General features: G+C 39.3%; 1 protein-coding gene across 11 annotated transcripts in view; it reads left to right on the forward strand.

Moving 5' to 3' along the window:
- The window catches only part of LOC110482197 (elongin-A), a 46,678-nt gene that overhangs the window by 2,565 nt on the left and 22,971 nt on the right, over positions 1-21,142 (forward strand). For 2 of the 11 annotated variants that reach the window (XM_085574655.1, XM_085574654.1), the window contains exons 1-10: positions 1,681-1,840; positions 8,198-8,254; positions 9,918-10,012; positions 11,100-11,793; positions 13,203-13,302; positions 14,111-14,284; positions 14,830-14,927; positions 15,660-15,840; positions 16,174-16,297; positions 17,991-18,104. In XM_085574655.1, the coding sequence (XP_085430781.1) occupies positions 1,763-1,840; positions 8,198-8,254; positions 9,918-10,012; positions 11,100-11,793; positions 13,203-13,302; positions 14,111-14,284; positions 14,830-14,927; positions 15,660-15,840; positions 16,174-16,297; positions 17,991-18,063 (1,674 nt within the window). In that variant the 5' untranslated portion in view covers positions 1,681-1,762 and the 3' untranslated portion in view covers positions 18,064-18,104. The other 9 variants (XM_085574650.1, XM_085574651.1, XM_085574652.1 and 6 more) reach the window with 8 other exon arrangements.

The raw sequence follows: 21,142 nt of genomic DNA on the forward strand, positions 1-21,142 counted from the left end.
CACTTCTTCCTAAGAGGAGTCATGCAACAATGCCAAACAAACAAATATTTGTAATAATCAGCATTGACTGCAGTTTTGAAGGACTGAGTAAACGTGGAATTCTTTCCTCTTGGCAGTTATGACAAGCAATATGAAAAATGCTTCAGTTAGGTCTGGGCTAAAAATATTTTTCTTGTTCTAGGAAAACTTTTAAGATTTTAAATTTTGTTTTTGCTGTCATGAAATCATGATCTTTCAGAATAATTGGGCAGCAAGAACAACTTCCTCATCCCAGGAAAAATCCAGTAGTTTGATAATTAGGCTTTCAAACAACATATGGAAATTCCAGCTTCAATTACATAATCCATATGACAATCCCTCAATTTTTCGACTCAATAATGACTTTAATCATAATGCTGGTGTGGGCTGACTTTTTCCAAAGATTTCTTCTGCATAAGTGCTGCTCTGTATAAATAATATTATACTATTTGGGCCAGAAAACTGAAGAGCGACTAGCTGGAATGGCCTATTTTAAGGTAGGGTTGATGAAGTCTCTACATTCTGTGAAGATGAGTTAATTATTTCTGTGAAATAAAAACATGAGTATGGTACCTGGAGAGACAGTCTGCACCAGGGACCTGGATTTATTTTTTCCATTTCCAACTGGAGTGCTCTACCTACTGTATTGCCCTATCAGCTATTTTGGTTTCTCTGCTGATGAATTTGTTATAAAGGGTGCCAAGCTGTAATAAGATCTATTTTGCAAGAGCAGCAATCCTAACATGCAAACACCAGACTTTTGCCTACTTAAAATTCTGTTGTACTTCAGACTGGATGCACTTTTTTTAAACACGTCCCTCCAACACCACTTTAACGAGGGAAAGGTGTTCTGTGTACCTGTTATTATTACATCTACAGTAACTTCACAGGAAATTCTGCAAATACACATCTTTAGGAGGGACTCATTCATCTTGGGAGTCTTACAAGCACATGCTCAGCCCTGGCAAGCTCCATGGCAGAGATCTCGCTTCAGATGCGCAGTTCGGGCAGTGAGAAGACTGAATCCTTGTCATAAGCTTTTTAGGTAATCCACGGGAGAGCCCTGCTGAAAGCTGCCGGGCCCAGAAGTGCTCAGACCACCTCCCCGCAAAAGAAAAAAAAACAAAACCAAACAAAAAAACCCCCAAAACCAAACCAAACAAAAACCCAACAAAACAAAACAAACAAAAACAACAGAAACAACCAAACAAAAAACAACCAATCACACAAAAAAGGCAGCACCTAAAGAAAAGGATCCCCTCCAGCCCGAGTCGGGTGTGCAGTGGGCTGCCTGCCTGCGGGCGCCAGTCGCGGCTTCTCGGATGGCTCGGCCTCAGTGCCCCACACAAGGCAGCCCGCCACACGGCAGCCTCGCTGCCCGGCAGTCACCTGGGATGCCACGGGCCTCGGGCTGCGGCAGCTAACAGGGCAGATGTGCCCCAGCAGTGACACTGCCCGTGTCCCGCCTGCCGCACGCAGCGCGGGGCTGGCCGCCCGGGCGGGGACACAGCGCACGGCGCCGCGGCCTTCCCCGCTCCTGACCCATCTCCGCGGGCTCGCTCAGCACCGCACTCTGCGTCCACATGGAGCCCGGCGGGCAGCGAAAAGCACACGGCCCCGCTGCTACTGCGGGCAGCCGGGCAGCCAGCGACCGGCCAATGGCGGAGCGGGAGCGCCCACAAGAACGCCGGGCGGCGGCACCGGAGCCCCGCTGGCGGCGGCGAGGCGGAGCAGGGGCGGCGCCATGGCGGAGCAGGGGCGGAGGCTGCAGGAGCTGCAGGAGCTGCAGGAGCGGCTGCGCTCTGCGCAGCAGCCTGCGGAGGTACCCGGCCTGGAGACCAAATGCAGCTGCTGGGCTGTTATTTCTGTCTTCATAGGAGCTTTTCTGTGAGAAATAGGCGCTGCCGCTTGTTTTTTGCGGCACGCGTCAAAGAGGAGCCGGGCCTGTCACGCCCTGCCGTGTTCTTCCCGGGCCAGGGAGGGCTGAGCTGTTCTTCCCGAACAAGCCCTGCAGGGTGGCCGGCTGCTCCGCAGCTGCGGGGCGTGGTGAGGCACGCCTGAAGGAGGCGGAGATGGGCGGCGGGCGCGATCCAAGCTCCGGCCTCCGGAGGGGCTGAGGGACCCAGGCACGCCCCGCTCCCTGAGCGAGTGGAAGCAAAGGAGCGTGTGCCAAATTGACCTCAACGTTCTACGAAACAATACATTGTATTTGGCTGATGAAGGTGTATTCGAAACAGTGATGCGGTTTCTGCTTGTTTTGGGTTTTTTTTTTAAATTTTTTTTTGGAGGGTCACATTTGCTTTGAAAAATAGAGGACGCTTTTACCTTTATGGGCTTCAAAGGTATTAAAACTTGATACAAGTTTGTGGTTGGAGGCAGAGGGCTGCAGTAAAAATGGCATTGTATTTGGTAGTTGCTGAGAATCTTAGCTATTAGTCATGTCTACAGTGTGTTTTCAAAGAATGTGTGTATGCATATAGAAGAAATACTGGTTTTCATAGCCAATAATGGCTTATCTTCTTGAGTGCCTGTGATGTAGACAATATCTGTCTAAAATACAAGTATCTGTGCAGGTGCTTCTTCAGAAGTTTTAATTTGCAGTTCAATTAACCTAAGATCTCTTCCTGTGCTACAGGAATAATCAGCTATTACAGTGTCTGAATTTGTACTTGAGATTAGTCTTGATACTATTTGAACAAGAGGTAGCAAAGGAAAAGAAAATAAACAATTCTAGAGGTAATAAGTTTTTAAGTGATCCCAAACCAGTAAGTTCCAAAGCATTCTACTAAAGTGAAAAACCAGAACAACTCCGGCTAATTTGGATTCATTAAGGGAGGAGATACAATATTTTTGTGTAGCATAGCTGCAAGTAGGTGCTGTATAAAATGGAGCTAATGGTGGTGCTGCTGCACTTCTGTCCCTGGTAAAACTGTCTAGTGAAATAGAAGTATTTATGGGTAACCTGGCCTAAGGAGTGGCAGGGAAAGTGAGGAACCGATAGCTGTAAATTGGCAGTCATGAAAGGTACGCCTAACAGAAGTAGAATCTAATAAGAGAAATTATGTGGTTAGCATCTTTAAAGGCAAAGAGGAGAGTTCTAGAAATTTGTGAAAAGAATTACAAGTCAATATTACAGATGTGTATGTAGGCAATCATTGTTGTCAAATACTTCTGTTCCCTACTGAGACTAATACTTTGGACTTTTTAATATTGCTAAAAAGCTTTTGATAAACACACAGAACATCAGTTGTCCATTTCAAAAGCTTCTTGATGTGTAAGGTTTGATAGCTACCCACTGAGTTTTCAGAGAATTGACAAAGGAAAGAACAGTTGTTGAGTGCTGCTTATGGTTATAGGGAAGGTATGGGAAAAAAGTACTGTGCTAGGTTAAAGATCAGTGAAATGGTCTTCACTGGCATTGATCATAAAGGAATGATGCATGATGTTAAGATGTACCTGATGTAGAATTGAAGGGTGGTGCCATGATTCATACCACTCAATGCAATGTTACGTAGATATGTTCTGCCAAATCTATCTCAAATTGTATTTGGCTGACACAAATTGTGAATGTATGCAAGCTTCCAGGCATTTGACTTGCTCCTGTGTGATGTTGATTACAGCAGCAGTGTCATGGGCCTGATATAATGCATAAAACTTACTTCAGTTGCACCAGCCAAAAATAAGTGCCAGACCTCATAAGGAAACAATGTTGGGTTGTGGGTTTGCAGTGGTTTTTTGGAGGGGTAGGAGGGTGATTATGCATCTCTTTGTGATATGATGCTGCTGAAACTTCCTTAATTTAGAAGACGGCAAACATTGTAGGGAAATGCTGCACATACTGAAGTCATTTGTATCAAATGAAGTGAATCCCTTCTAGAAACCAAATTTGATCATGTGGTAGACTACATTCATTTGAGCAACACGTTTTTCGCATGGCTCAGTGGAAAGTCACAGCTAGGAGCTATGAATATAGGTCAGCATAGGAGACTGTATTTTGGAAAGCATTGACTCAGAAAATGATTTGGAGCTCTGATATATTACCAGTTGAGCATGAAATTGCAGTAGAGTTCAGTGGCTTATGGAGTAAATGCTATCTTTGGGTAGCTTAGCAGGGTTATGTTATTATTGCTATATGGAGTTAGAGGGACAATTACAGGAATATTATGTCCTGTTCTGAGGACTCTTTTTAAAAACAACACTGGCCTAGCAGGAACCATAATGATATAGCCAGAGATTGGCTGTAGCTCTGGCTAGCATAACTTAAAGAAACTAAAGAGCCAAGGTAAAGTGTGTGATTAGCATTTACATTTATTTCTGTATTGTGAAAAATGATGGGAAGAAAGCTCCTTTAGTGTAATTAACAGATCATTAGATTTAGTAGCTGAAAACAAAACTAGGCAATTGTTTTAGGTGAACAGCTGTGCTTGGTTGGTTTTGTTTGTTCGGGTTTTTTAGGGGGGGGTTTGTCTGGGTTTTTTTTGTTTAGTTTTTTGTTTGTTTGTTTTGGTTTTTTTTTTTTTTTTGTTTTTTTTTTTTTTTGGTTAGCTGAAGGCATAGGGATTCCTTGGGATGGAGTTGGGTTTTTCTAAGATGTTTTCCTCAAAGTCCTGATGTTTTTTCAAATGAGTTGTCTAGCTCGGCCAGAAGTTATTGACATGATGGAATTTCACAGGCTTTGTTATAGAAGAGCTAAAGAATCATGGGGATCTCTTTGAAAGGGAAATGCAGCTATTGAGCAAGGAAGGAGAGAAAACAGGGGTTACTGTAGAGAAATTTCAGTCTCCTGAGGACAGATGGTCTGGGAACCTGTCAATGGGTTCCATCCTTCCTGAGGTTCCAGGCTCAGACAGGAAAATAAGAGGAGACTGTATGACACTTGTATAAAGGATGATGGAGCTACTACTATTGTAGTAGGAAGCAACCAAACCCAGTGCACCTGGCAGCTGTTGTTACCACTTTGCTTTCAGTTTTGGCTCTGGAAAATTTTGTTTGCTTATATTCTTTCCCATTGCTTATTACCACTGGTCTCTGCTTTCCAGATTCCACCTTGCTTTCCCTTCTTCCCTGCATCTTTGCTTGCTTTTGTTCCTACTGCCATCTTTGCTTTTGTCTCATACCACTGTGGGTGCCAGCTCTATTTGTCCATAAGGCTTTGCCTGTTTATATTGCATGAAGACTTAAGTCTTGGTTTTACTTGGAATGTATTTTATGAGAAAAAAACCCTGCCCTGTAGGGTTTTGATTGTTCTTTATTAATCAGTATTTAGGAATTACATAGACTAGTCTAGGAATTGCATATGAAGATAAATTTTCTTCAAAATTTTCCTATGAAGTTTAGTCACTTTTAGAGTAGATGGAGTTATTCCATGAGGATATAGCTGATAGTGAGGTAAAATAGTCTGAAAACCAGCGGAGTGTTACATATATGTTGTGTGTATATGGAAGGTCTTCCCTGAAGAAATTGCCAGATCCGGTCCAGTGAGATAAGAGCCAGATAGGCCAAAAATGCTGTGGTGAAATAAATGGTTAGAGAAAGATCCCTCAATAGTCAGTCTTTATTTTGTTTTTGAAGGCCTGCTTAGAACAGGCTTTTGCCTTATTTTATGTAATAATTATAATGGTATACTGTATATAGGTATCATGACAACAAAGTTGGGTTTCTAGCAAGCTGTGGTTTTGGTGACAGGCTTTACTGTATCTTGTGGTTCACAGTGTACCTTTCTCCAAAGCCTTTGGTAGAGAAATTGGAGATATCTAGCAAATAGGATAAACACAAAGTTTCTCTGCTGCTGCAGATGCTTGACACAAATTATATTTGCTTATTTCCTGATTGTGGCTGTAAGTAAGTTTGGTTCTAAATCCCAAGAACTTGGAGATGTGATTCCTACTGGCAGACTGGATGCAGCCATTTACTTTGTCCAGTTTCAGAACAGAGTCTTGTACTAGTCCTGTATGTGCAGAGCTGCTGATTCCCCTGCAGCCTGAGCTGTTTCCTGCTTCTAAATGGTTGGTATCACTTCTAAAAACCTTATCAGTGTGTCTGATCCATTTTTTCTAATGTTTAAAATGAAACTGTGTTATTTGTCTTAATTTTCCAAATGTGATATACATTTCAAGTAACAAAAATGAGCAGTGAGGTCTGTTGTTTAGAAAACTTTGAAACTTTTGTTTTTCATTAAAATGAGTTGACTGCTTTTGAACATGCTTGTCATCTAGGTACTTTTGTGATTTAGCCAGTTGGTTTGAAGTTGTGTGAATAGTAATTGCCTGCTTCCTGATTTTTTTCTTCTGAAATAAACTTGGCTTTATGAGTTAACTAAGTCCAAAATCCATCAAGAGAAAGTGTTCAAAGCCCCTATTCTCTGTATCTTGATGAAAACATCCCTTATTCTTCCATAAATAGGTTTGTCTCTGGCAAAATAAATGGGATTTATTCCCAGTGGTTTGCACTGCTTGATTATCTAGACATGGTAAATATCACAATATAACATGCCAGCAGTGGGTTACTTCCTTTTTAATTGCAAAATAAATTAAATCAATGAGGATATATAGTCTAATTAAATAAAAGTGAAGTAACTTGACACTGATCATCTCAAGCATTAGAAACTATGTTAACATTGTGAGCAACTACTATTTTTCTTGGGGATTGTCTTAAAGATAAGCAGAACTTCATATGGCTTTTGTGCCGATTTTAAAATCTTGGTGAAGAAGCTTTTTTAAAATTAATTTTTTTTTTAGGTATCCTGCCATTTTGTAGCTAGCTGAACTTTTTGGGAGAGATTTGATTTGTTACCTCTGGTCCTAGCTGTATGTCTTACCTTGTCTTACATTTTCCCAGGCTGTGAAGCATTTCTGCTGTGCTTCTCTAGGCTCAGAAGCACTGTTTCAGGGTGGATGATTTACAGAAGAGCTGCATGCCAGGCATGAGAGAGAGCCCGCTGAGCACAATGAAGATCAGTGTCAAGTGTGGGATTCCACTACTCTAATGCAGTATATAGGAACAATGAAACTTAGAGCAATATACCCTTGGAGTGGAACTTGTGTATTGTTTTTAGAGCTTGCTACTCATTTTTAGTACCTCTTCCACCTCCTGCAAGACCATTTCAGAAACAGTATCTAATATAATAAATGACAGTTTATTGGTAATTTAATTTAATTTAGCTGGTTTTGTTGTTAGAAGATTATTGGGTAGTGCTTTTTGTGTCCCTGGTGTTACACTGAGAAGTGTCAATGATCTGAAACACTTGACTAGTATTTCAGACTTTGTGAAAGCCCTCTGAAATCTTGCTATTTCAGTTGTACATAAATTCTGTCATCTCTATAACATAGCTTCATGTGTGTGGGAGTGTTTTAGTGGCAACACTAAATTGAGGAATGCCATTCTTAAACAATAACTGAAAGATAAGAAAAATTTGCTGTGTGTGGTTAGCTGCAAGATTCTGGGATGCTATATGCTACCCGTTGCCAAATAAATTTGGTTATATTGCTGTTGAAATTTATACTCTGCTTATAAATGTGACTTCTTTGTTATTAAAATACTTCTCATAGAAAGATGAGCATTTTGTATGTAAAAACATATTTCCTGCTTTTATGTAAGTGTTGAGTTTGGTAACAGGTGTAAGCTTTGACAGTGCGAAAGAAAACAGTTTGAGCTTACTTTGTAAAAATTCAAATTGCAGTTATGTTTTCAAAACCTTATTTTGTGCAGTCTGGGCTTGCACCACCTTTCTCGGCCTGGATTGATGGAGTAGTGCTGCTGACTGAGGCTTGCTGTTTTTTGCTTGGTTGCTTTGCATAATACAGCTTTTGTAATGGTTCTTTGGCAAATGAGGGCCACTACAGGATGAGTAGGTATATATATATATATATATATATATATGTAACCTCTATTACTGTGTTACTGATTTTTGCTCTAATCTCTGTAGCAGTAAATTCAAACTACATGCTGGATTTTCTGTTGTTACTCAAATGAAGAGTTGGCAGGACTGTACTGGTTCACAGCACTGACTGCAAACACTGCCCTGATGTGCAATAAAGGAGTGCTTACATTTTCTAGGAGTTACTGGATGTCCTTTCAACACTGTTGTGTATTTTTGGATTAAATATGTGAATGATGATGAGAAAAACAGAATAAGATTTTAAAGTATTTGTTTAAAACAATAAGTCTGTCTCTCTTCCAGATTATAAAAACACTTAAGGTACTACAAGGTTTGGATTTATCGCTGGATATTTTAGTGGTAAGTGATCAGTAATAATACATTACACTCTTTTATAGTGAATTACTATGTAAAAGTCAAGAGTGTGCATTTGTAGAAGTGGTGAGCATGTTGCATTTTATAATTTTATATTTATATCCTATTTGGTTAGATTAATTCCCCAAAAGCTGGTCATCCAGCTTGATAAATGCAGTATTATGTCAACAGTGATAGAACTGAGCATATAGGGGACACTTTGCTAATCATATTGGCTTATTTTCAGTGTAAAACTGCCTTCAACCAATGCTTAAAGCAAGTATGGGTGAATAATTCTTTAAGTCAATTGTCTAACTCTTCCATCTTTCATTAGCAGCTCAAAGGTAGTTTCTTGCATTTAAAGAGGAGGAATCCCCAATAATGATTCCTGTGACTTTTATCCTCATCCAAGCTGCATCCTATCAAATTCTGTATTAGATATTCTCATACTGGCCTGTGAAGCTTCTAGCTGTTATAAGCAATGTTTCTGTGTTTTGAAAAGAAGAAAAATGTGGGTTTTGTGAGAGAATTCTTTGAAAAGTAAGAGGAAAAATATAGTTGCCAAGATATTTGAATGGCCTGTTGAGGTAAAGGCTTTTGTCTGTCAAAACACCAGCAGACTTCTACTGAAATGAAGCATTTTTTTTGTTTTCCAATAAAAATACATAATCTCATATTGCAATTAGTTGTTTAAAATGACGAAGGGTTTCTGCAGATTATTCATGTTCCCAGGAATTTTGCATGCTTTGTAATGTGATAGACTTTGATTGAAGCCTTCAAGTCAAATAGAGGAAAGTGATACAGCAGAGGGCTCCACATATTTTTAATGCATTTGAAGAACATAAATAGCTTTATGAAGTAGTCCCACCAGATTTCTTCCATCTGTTTGCAATAACTGACTTACCAAATCAGGTTTCTCAAATTATATACAAGCTAAATATACCTGACATGAATTTAAGGAAGCCCTTTCTGGAGGCTGAGCTTTTTATGTGGGAGTTACATGTATAGCTCAGACTTCACAGGAGTATAATTCCACTTGTTAGCAAGAGCATTCACAGGTTGCAGTGAACATACTGAAATTAATATTTTGCATGCATCTTAAAAGTGAGGGTTTGTGAATCAGAGTTGCTTACTGATAATACATTATTAAAATCACCAGTGAGTCTACAAATACTTAAAGTCTGCAAGATATTTTTGCTTAAACAAAATGCACTAGAATGAGACTTGAAGACACAATGATATCGTGAAAATAACTCTGCTGTTCTGACCCCTCAACCCTGTACTACTGATTGGGATATATTTTATATTACACCATGCTCTCTAATACGCTCAAATGTACTTAATAAGCCTAAAGGAAATTTGAATTGATGTATTTTGTGGGCTTAAGCATTTGAGAGAAGTAAAATTCCTGAAATATGTACATTTAATGGAGGAAAATTACTTATCTTAGTTTTATGAATTAAGCCTGCATTTTGTTCCCCATATTTGATTATAAATAACTACTTCCTTCAATTCCATTTGCAGTATAAAGAGGGCATTCATTCTTTGGCTGCCATAGGACTGCCCTGAATACTAGGCTAAGACTGTTTATAGCTGTTTTAGAGGAGATTTTATTTGGGATGAGAGTTATGATTTATTCTGCCCATCTTTCTTGCACTATCTTTAACAGGAAACTGGCATAGACAAAACAGTTAAAAGTTTTAGGGAACACGCCACTGCTGGGAATGTAGCTAAAAGTCTGTTAAAACAATGGAAAAACCAAAGGTAGGTGTGAACTTTTTTCCTTAATTATACTGTAGTGCAATTTTAAAATACAGATTTGAAACTTAGGAAGGTGTTTGGAATGGCACATGTACATTGATTGGAACCTGAACTGAATGCAAGAAATGAGAATGCAGTTGTAAAATATGAGGAAAACAATCAAACCATTACTGGACCACTAGCCATTTGGCACCCTGACTTCAGCTGCTTTTTGTGACTGGCACAAGTTCTCAGGTCCCAGGTAGTGCAAATGAGATTAAACCATGATGGGCACTGCTCTGCACTTCAGGAAATCTGGAAGCTTGCTATTTCTTCCCAGAGGTGGTGGTTAAATGAGGCAGCTCTCCAGTGATGTGGTTGTATAGAGGTTTTTCTTGTAATGGTCTCGTGGACTGAGAGGGCCTTCCAACATTGGAGGAGGCACAGTGAAGAGATGCAGATTCTTCTGAGACTGAGGCAGCCACCACTGCCATGGCCAGGCCTGCTCTGCTTTAGATGTTTCACAGAGTTCCAACAGTTCCAAACAGTTGAGCTGAAAAAGCCAAGGGAATAGTTTGACTAAACAGTGCATTTTAAATCTGAAGTAGTTCAAACAGCAGGAAAGTAAAATATTAGAATCTGTGATAAACAAATCATAAAGGCTGACCTGTTAATCTGTGTCACCTACAGAGCATGTTGTAAATTTTTCTGACTCCTAGTTATTTCAAGCACCATGTCTTTGTGACAAAGCATGCAGGGAAGCTTTGTGAGAAGTGGTATCCAGGATGTTGTAAGCAGATAGTACTGCTAGGTTTGTTTTCCTGTTCAGGGTTATGTCCCCACTTGTTTTGTTATCAATTCTTGTTTCGGTATTTAGCAGTGCTGCACCCAAGATTTATGTGATTCTGTACTGATAATGGAAGAGTAAGAACACAGTGCAGAACTAAGTTCTGGGTTTTGTGAAACTATGACATGTTTCAAAACATGACAAAACTATGTTTGTGTGATTTTATGCTTTTAGTTTTACTAATATCATAAAAACAGATTATGTAAGACTTTAGCATCAGCTACAGAATGGGATATACTTTTTTTATTATTGCTGTGATCACAGGGGAAGAAAAAATAATGGAAAAGAAAAACGTGAGATGAAATCTTCTGTTTCCAAGGAGATTAATCCTTCAGAGGAGCCTGAAACATCTGTACTGGCCTTTAGAAGTTCCAGCAGTGCTGCCATTACTACAAAGCTTAATAAGGAGCATATTTGTAGTGAAAAGACTCATCAAAGTACTAATTCTGAGTCTCCAAAAGAATGTGATAATAAAGTATGTAGCAGCAGTGGTTCTATGCATGCTTCCCAGGGTACCAATTCTCAGGCTAAAGAAAGTGACTTCAAAGAGAGCACCTCCACAGAGAGCAAGAAAAATTCAAAAAAGCAGCATTCCTCTGCAGCCAATGAAGGCTTATTTCCCCTGAAAGCAAAACCTAGTAAGGATGCTTCCAAACAGAAAAATCCTAAACGTATGAAGAAACCAAAACAAAATCTTGTCATGAAAGACCAAGCCAGATCATCTAGTGATGAGGAATTTGAACCTCCTACTATGTCTTTTGAATCTTATCTTACTTATGATGAGAATACCAACAAAAGAAAGAGAAAAGCTTATTCAACAGGTGCACGGCCAAAAAAGTGCAGTGAAGAGAAGAACAGCTCATTACTACAAAAGACTTCAAAACTTTCTCAGGCAAAAGAGGGAGTTAAAGATGTAAAAGAATGTGAGAGTGATGAATCAGAAACTCCCACTAAAAAGGTAAACCACTACAAGGTTGAGATAATAGCAGACAAACAGCAGATAAACAAATGTTTTGGACTTCTGATTTCACTGAAATTTATCTGTATTTATTTTAAGGAACAGATTGTATGACTTTGATGTATCAGCCACATTGCAATTGCCAATAATTAAAATAATGGGGGGAAAAAAGAGGTCCAGTTTTCAGTTGAATTACTTGTATTTTTAGCATTGTTTCCAATATTACAATAATGTTTGATCCTTACCAACTAATCTGCATTTGCTTTACAAAATGCAAAGGCAGTTACCTTTTAAAAGATACCCACCTTTTTTCTTTCTTGACCATCCTGGTTTGTGGCTACTGCAGCTCTTTTTGTATAGAACAGTTGTTTTGTCAGATGATATGGTTCTTAAATAGCATTTGCAGTGGAACTGAACATTATTTAATTGCGTTGTTGCACATAAAACTAGATTATACGTATTCTTAAAATGTATTAATATATATTTAATTATTTTAAAAATATGTATTCTCTGACCGGTCCTTGTCCCTTGAAATGCAAAAAGCGTAAGTAGCTCCTCTGAGAAAATGTGTATGCAAAAACATGTATTAATTAGACCTTTTAAATGAAGACCTTTTGTGCACTGAAAATTAGCATTATCTTCAGATTTATATCTTCACTGTGATGTGAAAGCTTTAGGCTTTTTTTATTATGAAGATCTGCAATCTGAGTGTGGTATCTTCTGTCCCAGATAGGGAAATATTAATGTAGAGGCTTATCTATGATACTCCAACATAAACTATTTGAGGAAAAACCTCAGATATTCAAGCAGTTGTGAAAAGTTACTTTAGGTACTTAAATGAAGTGCAGGGAATGCAAGTTTTGGGCTGTAAGTGTCTGACTTGCAGTTGGAGACCCTATTTAGATGTTGCATTTGATCCATTTGTAGGAACCCATACTTAACAGGCTGCTGCATCTTTAAATCCATTTTTAGGGGATTAGCTGTGAATGTTTTAGACTAAATGGCTTACTGAGTGTGATCTAGGAGACTTGATAGGACTAGGTATAAACCTGTTTCTTATCTTTTAGAATTCTGCTTTTGTCATCTTGCAGTTTTGCCTCATTCACTGCATGCCTCGATAGTGATTTATCTGAAAGCCCATTAGCTCTACATATCTACTCTGTTCTTTAATCTTTCTATGTGCTAATTGCAGATGTCTCACTAAGTTCCTTTTGTGGTACAGTCATGGTAAGTGGAGTATGAAAGGATATACTGAAAAGTAATCCTATGAGTAAATGTTAGTGTAGAAAAGCAAGAATTCTAGATATCTTAGTTAATTTTGGTATTTGCATAAATCTTTGGGGGTTTATTGTAGCTTATTTTAACCCCTGGTTAACCCATTGAAGCAACCTTTCCTTGACTGTGCACAGGCCAAAGTGGCGTCCCTCCAAGAGCTTCTTAATACTCCACTACCTAAAACTCTGCCAGGCATCTCAGAATCATCTCCCCAGTATGCTGCAGACTTTACAGGTAAGTAATATATCTCTGATAAATGTGAAATAGTGCAGGTGTTTATAGCTCTGTGTAGAAATGTTCTATGCCTTTTTTCAATAAGCTGTTTTAGCTCATCAGTCCATGGCAAAGAAAGGCCTCACTTTCTCATCTGTGGAAATCATGTTGAAACTAAAGCGAGTTATAAGGCCTTCCTCCTTATGGCTTGCTGAGTAAAAGAATACTGAGGAAGTTACCACAGACTTAGAGAAGGCATAAACCAAGTGGCAGTTCTACAGGCTCCATTTATCTTTACTCTTGTCTATACCTTAGATCAGGCAAAGCCTTAGCAGAAATTATCTTAAGTAAAACAAATATATGAGGCACTAGGTCTAGCTTTGGCATAGGAAGCACTAGCATCATTATAGGTAGGTGACATAAAGTACCAGCGGTTCCCCTAGTGGCTCTTCTGATGTGGTTTCCTACCACTGGGATCTTGAAACATTGCTGCTATTGCAGCTTCTGACTTCTCTAAGATAACTCAGGAGGATTAGTAAAGTTCTGTGGATAGGTTAAGAGAGCAATCAAGCTGTGAGGACAGCTAATGCATACTGGAGATAAAGCAAGTCTGGTTTGAGTTGGTGTGGCTCACTTGTGGTGTACATTTTGGAGTTAGATGATGGTGAATAGACTTTTGCAAATTACAATAGGTGGAAGGGTCCCATGCTGTAATGTAGTAACTTTGTATTAAGAAAATACTTCATATATGTAAGTAAAAGTAATTGATGTTTATCTCAGAGCTGAATGCTTAAAGCTTTGTGAAACCTGCCTGACGTTTTGCTTGCAGTATCTGCAGTACCTGTTGTAGAAGCACCCCAGCAAGTCAATGAGATAGTTCAATTCCCAGGACAGAGACTGAACTCTAAAATGCAGGTGTACTCTGGCTCCAAGGCAGTCTGCCTTTCGAAGATGCTTACACTGTATGAGCAGTGTGTCCGCATGCTTCACAACAATATTGAGTGTGAGTACTTCAGGGGATTTGTAGCACTTGTGACTCTTAAGGGTATGAGATTTTTTTTCTCCATGCTAACCACTGACTTACTAAAATATATTGTCCCTCCCTACAAATAGTGACTTGGAGCAGGGTGAAAAGCACTTACAGAAATGGATTAATGACTGTGCTAAACTGTAGTTTTCTTTTGAAAGCTTACAAATTTTAAAGGTCCAAGTTTACTTAAAATAATGTCCTATAAATGATAAACAAAAAATTATGCCCCTCTACCGCCATGTTTGTTGTGATCAAGACATTATTTTCTTCGTTGCATAGGCAGAGGAGGAAATGATGCATATCAGTAAAGATGGGGCAATGACTATTCAAAGATGCTTTATCCATCCTCATAACTGCTAGTCAGTATGGAACTGCTGATTTATAAATATTTTCATAGCCTGATGTAAGATGTTGTGTTAGTGCTTGCTAAAATTAACTTGTTTTTTATTTTTAAACTGAGTGGTGTTACCCATTGAGTAAAATAAGCGAGATACTGAAAGTACTGTCCTCTTTTGTAGTGCTACAAGAAGCAGGAGGTGTGCCCTTTGAAATTCTTGAGCCTGTACTAACACGTTGCACACCAGAGCAGTTGTTCCGAATAGAGAAATGTAATCTGGTAAATTCTGCCTTGTTAAATTTGGGGAACCACAGCGTTCCACAAATGCATGGGCTGCACTGGTTTTCTGTTTTGCATACTAACTTCTTTGTCATCTGTCATTATCAAGTCTCTCTCAAGTTTAAAACATTAAGGAGAATGACTGCTGATTTCTAAGTGAAAGACAGTGTGTATAGAAGGGTATTTCTGTTTCTAAAAATAAGAAAGAAAAAAAGATGACCATAGTATTTACCACTGAAATAGCTGGGAAAGTCAGAACCATTTTCAAGTTACAAACTATTAAGCCAGCAAAGCATATTGATCAGGAAGTAGATGGGGTGTGATTTAATGTATGTGGTAGTTTTCTTATCTACACTGTCAGGACTTGAGCTCCATGCTGCACTTGGATATTGATGTTCTGAGTGTGCAGGCCTTTGTAGGCAGATTAGCCTTTCCTCTGTGTGCTTCAAGTTGAGAGCTGGAGTGGCCTGAGCCTGTGCTGTAAACACAAATCTAGCCTGTAGGCATGGTTCACTGACTCCAGCTCTGCTGCTTGAAGCTGTGTGATTTCCAGGCTGTAGTCAGTTTCCCTGCATGGTATTGCCACGGTGCGGGTACCTGTGTCAGCACGTGTGGTGGGATTTGTTCTGCACCTTCTTCCACTAAAGGTTTGGATTATGTCTGTAAGCTCAGAGAATAGGTACTCTTGAAAATGTTATTTTTAAATCTCTGATTTTTCTGTGTTTAAATTAGATGTTTATAAAAGAGACTGATCACTTGTGGAAAAAACACTGCCAAAGAGACTTTAAAAATGAGAGCCTCCTAGAATATGAGTCTTGGCGTGAAATGTACTGGAGACTATTTAATCAGAGAGAAGAAAAACTGAAGATCCTTACAAAAAATATTCTTTCAGCTCAGTCTGAGAAACCAAAAGGTAAAATCTCTGGTTAGTTCTTTCACTTACAAAACCCAATCTCTTCTGCTATTCTTGACAATATGTTTGGTTTAGTGATTTCTTAGCAGCGCGTACTAATGCTGTACTTCCAGGAGAAATCATCAAGAACAAACACTGTTACTCTTAAATTAAAATTTGCTTAAAAAATAAACACATGCATGAATACAATATGTTGGTGTATCTGCAAATATGGTGCATTAGACAAATCTTACCTTACTGGTTGGACTAAGGGTTCTAAGCAGCAAGGCAAAGAGTTTTGGACATAAAGGACATGAAAAGTCATGTATCCTCTGCTCCTTGCTTCTATATTAGGCAGGCAAACGAAAATGGCTTATGTGACTGGTGCAGCAAAACCACCCAGGAACATTTGCCGACAGCAGGAAATTCATGGGACAGCAGGACCTGTCATCCAGCTTCATCCCACAGTGAAGTGCAAGTAAGTGCTATATACTATGCTTTTGAGTTTGTCTTTGTCAGTTCAAAACTGTGCTTGCAAAATAGTTTTAAAGTTCTAAATAACTCTCTTTACTTTCCTTTTTTTAAGTGGCTAGTTGCTAGAAACAAACTCGCCTTTTAAGTCTTGTGTACTCCTCTGCCATGTGTGCACTTTTCTCATAAGTGCCAGTGAATTCACCCTCCCAGCTGGAGTATAAGTGGATGCTATTTCCTTTCTCCAGATTGCACTAAAGCCACTTGGCATCCTAGGGCAATTCCATTGTTGATGTTTTGGGTCTATTAACCTGCCTAGTAGCCTCACATGTTCTCCTGCTTTGATAAAATCCCAGTCAGCTGCCTGGTGTGATACAGTTAACCAGAATGAACTTTAGGAACTTTTAGTACTTTTTTTCCCCTGTGAATTTCAGAAGCTTAGTCAAACAGCCTTGCTGCTCAAGGTGATTGTAAGTAGGGGTTAGAAAGGGCAGCCTGGATGTAAAAATTTTCTTAAACTCAGCTTTTATACCAGATAAATTTTCATAACTGTGCCTTTGGAAGGTTCTTTCGGTAGGGTTGCTATTTCCATTGAAAAGATAGTCCCTCCCCAAGGCAGTAGCTTAAGGCACTTCGAGTTGCACTTTTTGCTTTCAGCTGCTCTGTGGGAGGTTGATTCTGTGTTGCGCAGACCTGCCTTTCCAGTTTAGGTGCTTCAGGTAGAGTAGCATACAAGTGCATTTGTCCTTTGTGCTCCAGTAATCTCTGGACCAGTAGCTGAATGATGTAGACCAAGCCTTGCATGATTTTTTTTTTTCACCTCAGACATTAAATAAGCTGTAAGAGAGTAATTGGTTTGTCTTCTGGAGAACCAAAGGATTTGTTTAGGCACCATGAGTTAAATTTCACTACTTTGACCTATTGTTTTTTTTAAGCTGCAGAATTTGTATTGCTGAAATCCTCACTTGAGAAGCTGGTCTTGCAGGAACTAAAAAGTCCTGCTAAGGATTGGTATGCAGACATGCAGATCCTTAGCAGGCTGCTATTTTCACTCGGTGTGCAGTGGTACTGAGTGCTGGCAGAATCCTTCTGACTGGCTCTGAGGAGTACAGGGCTCGTCACATTTGGTGACATTGTGCTGACACCTTAATGCAATGTTGGGTTAAGGGTCTTTAGCAGGCAGCATCAGCTCTGTATATGTATCTGTCTCAGCCCTTGTCTTGTTGATGGAGGATTCCAACATGATGTTCAGTTACTGTGCCTTTTGCTAGTCAGCTACAGAGGTTTTGTTTTTAAACATTTGCCCTCATTTTCTGTCAATGAGTTAGTTAGCAGTTCAGCTGTGTTCAAAGAGGAAAATAAACACAAGGTGCAAACTAGAGCACAGGGCATTATGAATCAAAGTGGTATTGCTGGCCATTTTGATTTGTCACAAACTCTGATCATTTTATTTTAAAGACTAATAAGAAACAGGAGATCTTACAAATGTAATATTTGTTCAAGAATTAAAGTGGAAAAGCTGGTAATCTGCAATTTCTTCTAACCTGAACTATCCTATGACATTGAAATGTATAAAGTCTCTTAAATGTATCCAATGAGGCTGTTGGTTTTGATTTTTTTTTTTCACAATGAGCCAGAGCAAATAGTAGCTTGATATTAAATGCTAACTTTTTTCTTACTTGCTTGTTTTAAAAGAACAGGAATTCCAGAAATGAGAGACAGAAAAAATACATTATCAAATCTGACACATGCTGGCAACAGTATAAGTTCTAGCTCAGGTGTAATGATTGAAAATGGAAAGAAGCCTACCAAAAGTAAGTGGCGTTTCCTAAGATGATGAATTTCAATGTTTTGATGTTTTGCCTAATATATGCTTAATATTATACTAATAGCATTTAAAATTGCTCATAGTTGTAATCTTTACTGGTCTCTTTATTTTGTTGTTATTGAAGAAATAGCACCAATCATGAAGAAAACTTTGAAAGCGCTGAGGAGCAGAGTTGGGCGATGATAAAATGAGGCTGTGTATTTGAAGCTTATTTGATGTGACTGTGTGTATACTATGCTACAGTGAATGCAAGTAATGTCCATGTAAGCACTGTTCAATTTGCTCTAGTTAAAGTAGTTCTGAAAAATTGCATGGATGAATAATTAGCAATAAATACTGAAACCTCCAAGCCTTTCATACTGCAGCATTCTTACTTGAATTGCAATAAAGTCAGTACACACTGATCACAAATCAGTTTATATGAACCTTTATAAGTGATGTATTTGTCAGTTTAAACTGGTGAAGGGTCTGGGGTGCAAGGCTTTTTATGAATGGCTGAGGAAATGGGGGTGGTTTAGTGTGGAGAAAAAGAAGCTGCAGGGAAGACCTTATTGTTCTCTACAGGTACCTGAAAAGAGGTTGTACACAGGTGGGGGTTGATCTCTCCTCCCAAGTTACAGGACAAGAGAAAATGGCCCCAAGTTGCACCAGTAAAGGTTTAGATTGGATATTAGGAAAAAATTTCCTGAAAGGGTTGTCACCACTGGATTAGGCTGCCCAGGGAAGTGGCTGTATTGTCTGTAGATGTGGCATTTGAGGATCAGAGTGCTGGTTTAACAGTTGGACATTGATGATCTTCAAGGTCTTTTCCAACTCAAACAATTCTTTGCTTCTCTGATTGTATGTAAATGTAGAGATGAAAGGAAACATGGACTATGATCTGCTGCTCTCAGTCATGAAGAGGCCTAGCTCACAACCTCACAGCCAGCTGTCTTAAAGTGAAGAAGCTATTTGGTCTTGGATAGCTGTCCTTTCAAGAGTTAGGGACTGCTGCAATTTGGGATTGGGCTATGAATGGATTCAGTTTTAGAAATGAGATATGTCTTCATAGTTTCTTCTTCTAAACCAGTTCATTTGCCTGAATTGTAAGCCTGACTTTGCCTTGAAGGCATGTCTTAGAAATGGAGGAACTCTGTCAATTGCACTAAGTAGTTGCAAGTAGGTCTTATTTCTTCCTTTGTGCTTCCATGGGATTTGACATCTTAGAACTCCTCACAAAGCACAGGGTAAGGTTGGGTTTACTGTTTCTGGAATCAAAACAAGCATTAATTAGTAGGAGAGGTAACGCAGCATCTGTCATACATACCTGAACAGTGCATCCCGGAAGCATTCTTTACAAGACTTAAAACTGGCCGAATGACCAATGTACCACTCTTTGTTGCTAATCGGTTGGTGGCAGAAGCTCAATTCAGCTATCTTTTTGTGTAAGAAAATGCAAAATCATTGGTGTGGCTCTGGCATTTGAAAACACAGCTTTAGAGCTTTAGCCATCCAGAACAGATATAGATGATGGGAATATCCACTTTGAAGTCTGAAAGATAAATAGTTATTTTAACTAATAGACTTACATTATTGATTGGCAATAACTTTTCATATCCTTGACAATGGTAGCAGAGTTATGTGGAGGGCAAATTTTACTTGAAGATTAGCTGACTTTAATTTTCTCACTTTCTCTTACTTCAAAGGCTCTAGATATAGTTCTGGTAAGAGATGTGCAGAGGGTGCTCATGGGATCAGATTGTCATCCTGACAATTTCTAATTTAGAAAATACAGTAGACAGACAAATCTCTTTACTGTGAATTAGTTGGCACTACATACACTTTAGGGTAGAGTTTTTCTTTTGCTTGTGCTGTGGTCTGTTCCCATGGACTAATGCCTACCTAAGGCTGCAGTATGCTGGAATACTCTGGGAATGCATCTTTATGAGGAATCTTGTTTTTGTTATTTGGCACTGCTTGATGATACAATACAAATCAATAAAGGAGGCAAATTCAAAGCCGATTTAAAAAGTATACCCTTTTAATCTGAACCAGAATGCTAATGTAGATGCTTCTGCAGTCTCCTGCCTTCCATCCTATGTACAGTTACTCCAATACAGAGGAATTATTGCTGGATATGTGTTTCTGGCATCTGACATACCTAACAGTACGCAGTGTGTTAGAGTATATTGGCCTGAGGCAGATGACCTTTCTGGTGGATGGGTGAAAGATGTTTGGTTGGTTTTGTTGCATATTCCCCAAGCTGGCTACCACATCTCATCAGAGAAGACCTCTGATCCTTCTTGGATAAAGGATTATTTTCCCACAAAGACTGAATGTTACAAGTGCATGATGAAGTTCTCTTCCCTAAAAACATATTGCAGCTCCTAGTCCCCCTGCAGTATCTCAGAAGCCTTTTATCCTAGCAGCATAATGCTTTTCCAGGTGATAAGCGACTTCCATATTAATTTCTGGAAAATTAAGTAAGCAATGGCAGAAAAATATGGGCACAAAAGAATATCCTGCTGTTGTGGAAAAGACCACAAATGCATAATATTTATTTTCTTCTTGAGCTTTTTCCTTCTTTCAAGCACAGAAACCACTTTCCACTTCCTGACAGTGTTTGTTTCATAGCGTTCAGGAATATTTTCCATCCTGCTAGTGGTTGGACCCAAGAAGAAAGCTTGGCCTGACTGCTGTACCACTTAAAAAAGGAGGATGGGTGATGTTGCCATCTAAACAGTCCCTGTGGTAGGAGAAGGAAAAGAGTTCTGAGGTCAAGTGTTGAATCCTGTGAGACTCTGCTCAGAAGGCGTGTGAATTCCAGGAGCTAAGCTCTTCTTGGGGACCTCGTAGGCGTTTAAATGTTAGCTTAAGTCCTGGGCCAAAGCCAGAACTGGGGGTAGGGTTTGGCATGATCATTCTTGAAGAATTTGTAGACATCAGTGTAGTGACCCATGGATGCTGTTGTCAGTTGTTGCTGTTCAGGGATCAGCATCTGAGCTGCTGCTAAAGCAAGGCACAGGTGGGATCCCTGTGGGCATG

Source organism: Lonchura striata, chromosome 3, assembly GCF_050655825.1.
Source record: "Lonchura striata isolate lonStrDom1 chromosome 3, ASM5065582v1, whole genome shotgun sequence".
Taxonomy (NCBI): domain Eukaryota; kingdom Metazoa; phylum Chordata; class Aves; order Passeriformes; family Estrildidae; genus Lonchura; species Lonchura striata.